We start from the raw sequence: 10,574 nt of genomic DNA on the forward strand, positions 1-10,574 counted from the left end.
CTTCATAGTAACCACTCATTGATAATAAAATTATCATGAAGTTTTAATTGATGATATTAGCTGTATTAGGAATTCAGTTTTGAACGTTTAATTAAATCTAGTTGTTGAGTCAAATGAAAACCAGATTTGATAGGTCTGAAAAAAAATCACGAAGAAAGAACAATTACAATTAAAATAATAAACAAGCTGGCAAAGCTTGTTTTTGATGATATCTTTCCAAGCTATCCTTGTTCCCTTCATACCACCCTTTAACCATCCTTCAAAACGATGCTTATTTCCTTGCTTCCGCCAATCAGTCCACACTTCCATCTTTCCTTCCACACAGCTATTTCTTTATTCCTTTGTTACCATCTGTGTTTTGCATCTTTTCAATTAATTCATCCTCCCTCATCCTACTTCTATTTCATCTCTCCTCTTCTCCCAACCTTTCATACCATCCTTGCTTCCTTCCTCCTCTCTTTTTTTCCCTTCATCCCTTTCATACTATGCATTAGAGTTCTTCAGAGGCAATAATAAGAATAACACATTAATAAGTAATACAAAATACATTTTTATAGCTGGTATATTTATTGAGTAAACACTTTTAAAAAATAGAAACATTTGGATAAAATACATGATCAACATAAACACACAGACGTACTGTTAAGAGGAACTGAGCAGCTTCAACATAAGCACACCTACAAAATGGCCGTGTCCATTCTTCTCTTTCTTGACAAACCATATGAGGTTAATGTCCCACCAGATGTCTTCGGATCACCCACAATCGTACACTTACTGGATGTTCGGCCGTGGTTTGAGTATAAGCTTTCCCGTCTGGTAAGAGCCAAAAATAATGAACACATTGAGACCCAGAAAATGACCCGAAAACACGTGCCAATAAATGCATATTAACTCACATCATCACAGGACATATTGTATTCCGCTAAAACTGTCCGACACCTTGCAGCTATACTGAGGGTGAAAAGGGTCAAGGAAGAATATGATAACCGTAGAACAGAAAATTAGATGGAAGGGAAAGGTCCTGCCTATTCAGTTCTATTCTATTATGTTAAATTATGTTTTGAATAAATACAGGATTGAAGAATGAAAATACAGTAAAAGTAGTATGAAAAAAAGAAAAGTACAAATGAAAAAAATCATTTGGAAGGACAATTAATATTGTGCTGAATTTTGGTAGTTCCCACTAAAAAGGATACATCGACGGTGCCACCACTCGCTTGTGTATCCCGGCAAAGAAGAGTGCGATGAGCGTGATACAGCTGATGGTGAAAAAGGGATGATTCCACAGCGATGAAAAGAAAGACACCTGTGGGACAAGAGGAGCACAGCCACAACAGTCACAGACACAGTTCTCAATCTGCTAACATGGTGAGCTAATGTACTGCTGCATCACAATCCAGCTAAAATGTTGAACTATTTATATACAAGCAAATAAAAAGTAATGTTTTCATCTCTATATGTCCCCACTGAAAGAAGAATTTAATGCATACCTTCTGTGTATCGGGGTCGATCAACCAGTTCCAAGCGCCTGTGGCTGTGCAGACTGACACCACGATCAAAATCACTGAGAAAAAAAAACAACAGAAAAAACGAAGACATTATTATGAAAAAATAATTAAGCGGTGTATGTATCTTTTGCCTGACTTACTTCTCCACCTGCCTGTTGCAGGTTGTAAACAAGAGACATATTCTGTCAATCTTCTCTCAAAGGCTTTCAGGTCTGATGGAAGAATGAGTAATTGTGATTAATGTTGTGAATTCGGAGTCAAGGTCATACATGTGTCATGCTGTGTTATACAGTACATTATGTGCACATCTGGATTGTAAGAGCTAACATATCAGCCACAATGCTACATGCTAACGTCGAAGGGAGACGAGTCTTAAATTCAACGCCACGTTCATTTTAATGCCTTCCTGAGATATTAACATTTAAGACTGCTAATCGAATAGGTCGCTTTATAAAATCGCTGAGCGCTGAATAAAAGACCTTTTACGGCGTCTTACCTTCGGCCTGCTCCAATGAGTTCATGTCTATTAGTCGTGGTCACGTGGTGTGTTCCTCAGCAGCCGGCGGTGGGTTGTGCCGTTCGCTGCTCTTTGCATGAAAGACAGGCCAAACGGACCAATTATCACCTGTGGATTGATAAAACTCTCGCTCAATAGGCGGTTGTAGTGAGTAAAGCCCCGCCTTTTCGTCGCTCTGGCCCAATCATCAAGTTTGTTGTAGTCCCAGACCTTGAGACTAGATGCCACTGCTGGGAAAGAATCAAATAAATAAAATACTGTACATTTATTATTATTATTATATTGTTTTCGGCGGCCCGGTAGTCCAGTGGTTAGCACGTCGGCTTCACAGTGCAGAGGTGCCGGGTTCGATTCCAGCTCCGGCCTCCCTGTGTGGAGTTTGCATGTTCTCCCCGGGCCTGCGTGGGTTTTCTCCGGGTGCTCCGGTTTCCTCCCACATTCCAAAAACATGCATGGCAGGCTGATTGGACGCTCTAAATTGTCCCTCGGTGTGAGTGTGGGCGTGAATGGTTGTTCGTCTCTGTGTGCCCTGCGATTGGCTGGCAACTGATTCAGGGTGTCCCCGCCTACTGCCCGAAGACGGCTGGGATAGGCTCCAGCACCCCCCGCGACCCTAGTGAGGATCAGGCGGTTCAGAAAATGGATGGATGGATATATTGTTTTTGATAGTGATAACAATTTCATAAAGAAATTAGAACTGTATTGTGAAACGTAAATACATCAACAAAAAAGAATTTACAGAAATGAACTGGATTTAGGTGTGATTTATGCCAAGTGACTCACACACTCGCACACAGTAGTATATGTGATGATGTATGCCTTTAAAGAGCATAGTGTAATGACTGACGTCAGGAGTCCGAAATCACACTGGAGTGTGTGTGTGTGTGTGTGTGTGTGTGTGTGCGTGCGCAGTGTGTATATATATATATATATATATATATATATTACACTCTCCAGTACATTTGACTTAATGCCATTATTAATTTTAGTACTTGTTTTAATTCCTCACCTTTGGCAATAAATGTATCACTATAAAGAAGTCAAGTGCATATTCCAAGCCTTTAATATGCTTTTTTAATTAATCACAGGAAATAAACAATCAAGTATTTGATTCAAAATACATATTTTCCAATCAGAAATATGCAATTCCACATCAGGAAAAAACTATGGAATCACCGATCCCAGAGGATGTTAATTCTGTTGTTTAAATTTGTCGACAAAACACAGACACAATGCAAATCTACTGTAAAGTAATTTCAAATGGCAACTTTCGACCTTTAAGAAAGTTTTGTGTCACATTTGTGATTTATTTTCCGCTATATATTTAAACAACTGTCAGACTTCAGCCTTCAATAATGATATAGATAATACTAAAACAATTAATGTACTCACTCACTGCAGGTGAAAATCAAGCCAGTTCTCAAGATTAGTTTTAAAGAAATATATATTTCTTCTGTAGTTTGTTTGCTAAATTTCCTTGTCACATTACAGTATAGTTTTAGTGACACGCATGTCGTAATCTGTAAAACGTTCCAATAAAATCATCTGTTGCAAATTATTTTGCAGACCCCCAAATTACGGCTCACGGACCCCTGGAGTTTACGACACCATTTTGAGAACCACTGCTTTAGAGTGTGTACTTGTATTGGTTGTTTACAGGCTGTAGTTTGTTCGGCAAACGGATGTTGAACTTGTTTTTCAGGAGGCTCTCTATCTCCTCACTGGGCACGTCCCTCATATCATAGACGTCCACGCCCTGGTTGACCTGGAAAGTGACTTCACTGTAGGTCCATCCAATAAGAACCCTGAAGCCTGTTGACGTTTGCAGGGAGCAGATGGACTTGTTGATGAACAGCGAGGCGGGGTTCGTCTGGAGACTGTGAGTGGCATCTATGAAATATCCGGCGTTGCGTGGCGTCAGAGTGAAGCAGTACAAGTTCCTGATCAACTGCCTATTCACCAGATTGGAACTGGCAAACTCAGGATTGACAATCTCCGGCTTCCTGTCTGTCTTCTCCAGAATCCAGAAGTCTCCTTTATCAATGAGACGGAAGTTTCCGGGTACCTGGACTTGCTCCTTCCCAGAGACGAGCTCCAGCGGCTCCCACAGTTGTGAGGACCCCCCGAAGCTGACGTCTTCGATGTAGGGCTTCCCGTCAATCACCACCTTGTTAATGAGGTGACCTTCCAAGGGGGAAAAGTCACCGATGGAGCGTTTGAACACCCTGGCGGCCAACACGATGACGTTGTAGCCCATTTCTCTCAGCGCCCAGGACAGCAGCAAGTTGTTCTCCATACACCAGCCACCACGGCCCTGACGAACTATCTTGTCGAAGATGACTTCTATGTCCATGACGATTCTTCTGCCACAGTGCATGTCGAGGTTTTCAAAGGGGATGGACATAATGTGCTGCTTGTGGATCAACTTCAGCGTGGTGAGGTCCGCTTTGTCATGCGGGCCCTGGAACCCGATTCTTTTGAAGTATTCCTCAAGGTTCATCTTGCCTGCAAAAGAGAGGACATATATTTTTGACAAAAATTGTTGTAATACAGTGGTACAATGACTTCAGAAAACTTGAAGTTTATCAAGTTACGAGCCGTTGCTTACACTTTTTTATACACATTGCCACCATTCATTTATATTAACTGTAGGTTTAGAGAAATGTTAAATTGATCCGAATGCACGTTCTACAGGATCTGTCTTTGTAAAAAAAAAACACTTGATTCGCACAATCACTGTCAGGTGAAACGGCTGTGTGCCCTGCGATTGCCTGGCAACCAGTTCACAATCACAAGAACATGCAAACTCCGCGTCAGCATTTTTGTTTACTGCCTGTCTAAACGTTGTCTTACTACACAGGAACAATGTTTATTGTGGATTTATTTTGTAAAGGGCGTCTTACCTATGTCACATTTGCACTTTGGCGTTTGTACCAGTGTATGTGCGTGGGATTCTCGTTGCGAAAATGAAAAAGAAATGGTATTGTTGCAGAAGGCGCGGCCATACTCAACACTCGAAATTTACGCAACAAAAGCAGCGTAATGTATTCCACCGGTCAGCTAAGTACTTATAGTTGCGCGTTAAAAGTTTACAAACGGTTGTTTCCACCCTACCTTTTACTTGCAAAAGTGATGCGCCCAACCCGAAAAGTCATTAATTTTGCTCTGTGTGTTCACATCCGCTATTGCTTCTCCAAATAAAATAGCTTCGTCAAACTAATCAAGTACTGTATGCGAACTTTACTTCCGCACCCTCAATTTACAGAATAATTTTTTTGCTGAGATGACATGGGCAAGTCTTTTGGGGCTATGTCTCTCTCTTTTGCCCATGTAGAGACGGAATTTTTACCGATTCCTCCTTGCAAATCAGCGACAGCTAAGAAGAATTGGATGGAGGGCATGTGTCAATAGGAGTTTTCAGATCTTTCCACAGATTCTCAATTGGATTCAGATCTGGACTCGGATTTAGCCATTCAAAACCTGGATGTGTTAGTTTTAAACCGTTGTAGGTGTTGCTTTATGTTTCTCATCATTGTCTTGTAAGAAGGGGAACCTCCATCTAAGTTTCAGGTCTTTTGCAGACTCCAACAGGTTTTCTTTCAAAATTGCCCTGCATATGTTTATCTGCTCATTCGGAGCATCATCATGTTCGTTCACTGCTTTTCGAAAACGTGTTTTAGCAGGAAAAAACATATTTATGTTCTCATTTATTTTTAAAAAGTCATCCTACCCACTTCGACTTAGCACTTTGGAATTTCTGCCAGAGTACGTGCGTCGTATTTTAGTTGCAACAAAAGAAGCTTTTTTATGTATTTATTTATTGCACCAGTCATCTAAGCAGTCATATTTACATGTCAGTTTTTGAAATAATCGCCCCACACTTCCTGTCTGGTGCAAAAGTGACGCGCCCAATCACAAAAGTGAACATTTATGCCATAGGTACTCACATCCGTTGTTGCTTTTCAAAAATAAAATAGTTTAAGTGAATGAACCAAGTACTCTATGCGAACTTTACTTCCTGGTGTGTTTATTATTATTTTTTAATTCTTATGTTTTATTATTGTTTGTTCCAGCTCGCGTGTATTTAGGCCATATTGTTTGGCATCAAAGACGGGTTTTTTTGCTCATAAATTATAAATATGACATATAAAGCTGGACCAAAGCGGGTTTGTCATCGCCCACCCCCAGTAAATTACGCCTCAGCGGAAGACGTAGCGTCGCCACTGCATCTCAGCGGACCGGCTTTGCATTAGTGGTAAGACTTACTTTGACTAGACTGGTGCTTCCCAACTTAATCTCTAACCGTGTGCTACGTTCCCCCCACGGTTGGTTCTGCTTTAGTTTGGGAGCTATGGAATTTTATTAGTTTCATAGCGTGTGTTACACGGTGTACTGTAACTTCGACCACGCTGTTGCTAGCTGGAAACGTGCCATAGCTCTGCTTGCAATGCTCAGCAGCCTCGACGTAAAATCGCATGACCGTGCTCAGATTTTTTTCACATATTTTTCACGATCACCTTTTTGTCTGCAATGCCTTGTTTAATGTTCTTAAAATAACCTTACAGGCTCGTGATGGAAACTGCACGCTCTGAAACATGCTTGATAACAGGAGGATGTGGATACTTCGGCTATCGGTAACACGTCTTTTAAACATTGTTTTTGTTACTGGTACTCATCACGAGATGGCAGCGCCACATGACTTAAAGGTTAAAGTAACTCAAATCAGTTCAACGATTTTGCATGTTTTATATGTACATTAGAGGTTTAAATAGGATGTAAAGTTATGAGTAAACAATTTTACATTTACATTACTTATATTGTATTTTATCGAAATTGATTATGAATACAGTGAAACCAGTATCTGTGTAATATAAAAAAATTAATATCTTTTGTTCCCATTTTAACTTTTATTTTTGAGGGAGCGACCGATATGAATGAACTTTTTTTGGTTGAGAAAATGAAATGACCTCTCCAGCCATCATATCAACATTATGTGAACTAATACTAAAGAGGGAAAAAACGTTTCCTATACTACAGAAGTCAATGAAACAACTATTCTTAATCATTAGTAACCTCCCCCCAAAAACTTTTTTTTTTAACTGTGACGCAACAAAAATAGTCAAAGCCCAAATAATGACATCGAGAGGGATGCGTTTACCCATTTGTCCTCAAATTGGGCAATTGCAGTATACAGTATTTCTTTTTTTAAATTCAGTTATCTAATTGTGTATTTGGTATGTTGATCAATTGTAAACAATAACATGTACCGGTAGGTAAAACAAGTAGTTTAAAATCTATTTACAAATGTCATGTATTTTATGAACGTAGTATTTGATTAATGAATTGTAATAAAATTAATTGCAGTTGATACAATTCAAAATGAGATTTTTTTTCTTAAAACAAATATTTTACAATTTCAACACATTTTAACTTTTTTTTTAATGACCCGTATTGCCATTATATTGAAAAGGGATAAGCCAAAAGGAGAAGAAGAAGATTGCTATTATGTTGACCAAAGAAAAAAGAGAGAGATTTCCCAGGAAATTGTGTGCCTTTATGATGTTCCGTAATTTCATAAAAGCTAAGTATGACGTGAGTGTGCAGATGCTCCACTCATTTTTTTCAATGTATGGCCCTCACCCCACAGCTTGGCAGCCCACCTGCATAAAAACGGAGCCAAAGTCATCCTGTTTGACCTCATCCCTCTGAAAGGTGACATGCTGGAGGGAATTAAGTTTGTCCAAGGAGATATTCGCAACTATGCGCAAGTGGTGAGTGCCGTTTCGGGCGTTGACTGCGTGTTCCACGTAGCGTCCTACGGCATGTCCGGCAGGGAGCAGCTGAAGCGGCTTCGCATTGAAGAGGTGAATGTGGACGGGACCCGGAACATCTTGGACGCATGCATTCAGTGTGGCGTACCGCGGCTTGTCTACACCAGCACTTTTAACGTGGTCTTTGGAGGGCAGGAGATCCGAAATGGAGACGAGAACCTCCCGTACCTGCCGCTCGATCTCCACCCGGACCACTATTCCCGGACTAAGTCCATAGCGGAGATGGCTGTCCTCAAAGCTAACGGAACGGCACTAAAGGGCGGTTCCGGGGTGCTGAGGACATGCGCTTTGCGCCCGGCCGGAATCTACGGGCCCGGGGAGCAGCGGCACCTCCCCAGGATTGTGGGGTACATCGAGAAAGGGATCTTCAGGTTCGTTTACGGGAAAGCAAACAGTTTGGTGGAATTTGTCCACGTGGACAATCTGGTGTCGGCGCACGCGCTCGCAGCTGCAGCTCTGACTGACCAGAAGCATCACCGCGCCGCCGGCCAGGCCTACTTTATTTCCGACAGCCGTCCTGTCAACAACTTTGAGTTCTTCAGACCCCTGGTGGAAGGTTTGGGGTATCCTTTTCCAACGCTGCGCCTCCCCATCACCTTGGTTTACTTCGCCGCCTTCCTCATTGAAACAGTCCACCGCGTGGTGGCACCACTCTACGATTTCCAGCCACTACTGACCCGCACTGAGGTCTACAAGACGGGCGTGACGCACTACTTCAGTACGGCCAAGGCCCAGTCCCATCTGGGGTTCCGGCCCAAGGAGTATGACCTGGATGAAGTGGTCCAGTGGTTCCGGAGCAGGGGGCATGTGAAGAAATGGCAAAGCTCCGGCGCCAGTCGGCTGGTGGTGAACCTTCTGGTTGTTGCTGCTTTTATGACCGCGTTGCTCTCTTTTTTACCAGTTGCTGGCAGCTGATGGTGTTCAAGTATGTCATACAATTTCAAAGCACATATAAGGTGCATTTTCCTCACCATTTAATACAGTTCTCAGGTGTTTGAATAATATTTCAGTTTTTTTTTTTAATAGTAAACCTCTGCTGTTCATGGGGAAGTGGGACCGAGCCCTGCCACAAATTGCTAAAAAAAACAAAATTGCGCTATTATTTAAAACATAATATACCTTATACCACAACTATGATTCCGTAGTTTAACATTTCAAACTCATTTTAAAGCATTACCCTAAAAAAAAAATGGCTTCCAGATTTTTCGTTTAAAAAAATGCACCAGAAGTGTATGTACAGTAAGTTATAAACTGTCTCCACACCCATGATATTAAAAAAAATATATATACATTTCTTGATCTCAATCGTTTTTGAGTTTGTACAGCTCAATTGGGGGAAAAAAATATTTGAGCGGGGATGTATCGGAGGAAAAAAAGACGGTTGCACGTGTGTGCACATCTTATGATGGGTGCTCTCCACATACTCCAGCTACCTCTCTCAGTCCCAAGAAAATCATGCATATCATGTCAATCATAGACTGCAAATTGTCTTGTACTAAATGCCCCAATGAACCTTTTGTTTTTCAAACTAAGAACCTTTGAATAAAATTGTCATTCATTCATGCTGACGGTTCTGTCCATGTTTGTGATTGAGGTGTTTATTTGCTTTTACTCTTGATTTCCAGTCACACAACACACCTTCCAGACCAGACTGAATGTGGCAAATATTCCTGATTAATTCCCCTTACATGCTTGCGTTATTAACTCCTCCAATGTAAAACTACACAATTTGGTGACACTGATTAACTTCCAGCATGACTGTGAAAACATCACTAGGTGGCAGCCCTGCAAACGCCGTCCTGTTCTTTTTTCTGCTTTGGCGGCTGCAACGTCGGAATAGTTTGTCTTTCTCTTAGTTCCATCATGCAATACAATACACCTTAAGCACTTTTACAACAGCTGTAACTTTAACAAAAGACCTTCACAGACCATACAGTGTCACTATAATGGATGTTGAAAGTTACAGCCAATTAAGGTTTTACAATGAATGCACTTTTAATGTAATTTAAACTACAGTGTGGGGCTGTGTAATGCCACAAATGAATGAGAGATGTGTTAACCAACTCAGGATACAGCAACATTTATTTTACGGCACCTAAGTGAGCAAAAGTAGTGGATCAATCATTATTAAATGAACTTAAGTGAGTCACATTTAATATTTGGTGGCATAACCATTACTTGCAAAAACTGCATCAAGCTTGAAACTCATTGACTTCACTAGACTGTTGCATTCTTCATTTGAAATGCTTTTCCAGGCCTTTACTGCAGTCTCTTTCAGTTCTTGTTAATTTCTGGGAGTAGGGGGTTCCTTGTCAGTCTCCTCTTCTGGAAGAAAAATGCATGACATGACCTCCACCATACTTGACAGATGGGCTTGTGTGTTTTTGGATACTTTTTAATCCATAGTTTGGCTTTTCCATCACTTTGGTTGAAGTTTATCTTGCTCTCATCAGTCCATAAAACTGTGAAAGATGAGATCAAAACCAGTAAAAGGTAAAATGGTTCAAGTAGTCCAGTGGTTAGCACGTCGGCTTCACAGTGCAGAGGTACCGGGTTCGATTCCAGCTCTGGCCTCCCTGTGTGGAGTTTGCATGTTCTCCCCGGGCCTGCGTGGGTTTTCTCCGGGTGCTCCGGTTTCCTCCCACATTCCAAAAACATGCATGGCAGGCTGATTGGATGCTCTAAATTGTCCCTCGGTGTGAGTGTAGGCGTGGATGG

General features: G+C 41.3%; 3 protein-coding genes across 6 annotated transcripts; 1 reads left to right on the forward strand and 2 right to left on the reverse strand.

Moving 5' to 3' along the window:
- Positions 1-544: 544 nt before the first annotated feature.
- cnep1r1 (CTD nuclear envelope phosphatase 1 regulatory subunit 1) lies at positions 545-2,071 on the reverse strand. The gene is made up of 6 exons (XM_086107477.1): positions 2,005-2,071; positions 1,649-1,720; positions 1,491-1,564; positions 1,197-1,306; positions 897-951; positions 545-813 (listed from the first exon to the last, which is right to left on the reverse strand). The coding sequence occupies exons 1-6, from the start codon at positions 2,027-2,029 to the stop codon at positions 772-774; spliced, it is 378 nt and encodes a 125-aa protein (XP_085963603.1). The 5' UTR covers positions 2,030-2,071; the 3' UTR covers positions 545-771.
- Positions 2,072-3,076: 1,005 nt separating this feature from the next.
- Positions 3,077-5,209, reverse strand: LOC147207877 (arylamine N-acetyltransferase, pineal gland isozyme NAT-10-like). Of its 2 annotated transcripts, none has more exons than XM_086106702.1 (2): positions 5,140-5,209; positions 3,077-4,530 (listed from the first exon to the last, which is right to left on the reverse strand). In XM_086106702.1, exon 2 carries the CDS (start codon positions 4,523-4,525, stop codon positions 3,653-3,655), a length of 873 nt encoding a protein of 290 aa, XP_085962828.1. In that variant the 5' UTR covers positions 4,526-4,530; positions 5,140-5,209; the 3' UTR covers positions 3,077-3,652. The 2 variants fall into 2 exon arrangements, with proteins under 2 accessions (XP_085962828.1, XP_085962829.1); XM_086106703.1 differs by lacking the exon at positions 5,140-5,209 and adding an exon at positions 4,929-5,128.
- An 884-nt stretch (positions 5,210-6,093) lies between these two features.
- sdr42e1 (short chain dehydrogenase/reductase family 42E, member 1) lies at positions 6,094-9,434 on the forward strand. 3 transcript variants are annotated; one of them, XM_086107763.1, is made up of 3 exons: positions 6,094-6,280; positions 6,591-6,659; positions 7,673-9,434. In XM_086107763.1, exons 2-3 carry the CDS (start codon positions 6,598-6,600, stop codon positions 8,769-8,771), a joined length of 1,161 nt encoding a protein of 386 aa, XP_085963889.1. In that variant the 5' UTR covers positions 6,094-6,280; positions 6,591-6,597; the 3' UTR covers positions 8,772-9,434. The 3 variants fall into 3 exon arrangements, with proteins under 3 accessions (XP_085963889.1, XP_085963888.1, XP_085963890.1); XM_086107764.1 differs by lacking the exon at positions 6,094-6,280 and adding an exon at positions 6,299-6,350; XM_086107762.1 differs by lacking the exon at positions 6,094-6,280 and having other exon boundaries at positions 6,287-6,659.
- The last annotated feature ends 1,140 nt before the right edge of the window (positions 9,435-10,574 follow it).

This window comes from Hippocampus guttulatus, chromosome 3 (genome assembly GCF_054856545.1).
Source record: "Hippocampus guttulatus isolate MCC_2025c chromosome 3, RoL_Hgut_1.0, whole genome shotgun sequence".
Lineage (NCBI taxonomy): Eukaryota > Metazoa > Chordata > Actinopteri > Syngnathiformes > Syngnathidae > Hippocampus > Hippocampus guttulatus.

Excerpts from the sequence above, each read along its gene's own strand:
- cnep1r1 (XM_086107477.1), bottom strand. The coding sequence starts at position 2,029 with ATGAACTCATTGGAGCAGGCCGAAG. Across the intron at positions 1,307-1,490 it reads TCGACCCCGATACACAGAAG|GTGTCTTTCTTTTCATCGCT; the intron begins GTATGCATTAAA and ends CTTGTCCCACAG. Across the intron at positions 814-896 it reads ACAATATGTCCTGTGATGAT|ACGGGAAAGCTTATACTCAA; the intron begins GTGAGTTAATAT and ends GGCTCTTACCAG.
- LOC147207877 (XM_086106702.1), bottom strand. The coding sequence starts at position 4,525 with ATGAACCTTGAGGAATACTTCAAAAGAATCGGGTTCCAGGGCCCGCAT.
- sdr42e1 (XM_086107763.1), top strand. The coding sequence starts at position 6,598 with ATGGAAACTGCACGCTCTGAAACATGCTTGATAACAGGAGGATGTGGA. Across the intron at positions 6,660-7,672 it reads TGTGGATACTTCGGCTATCG|CTTGGCAGCCCACCTGCATA; the intron begins GTAACACGTCTT and ends CTCACCCCACAG.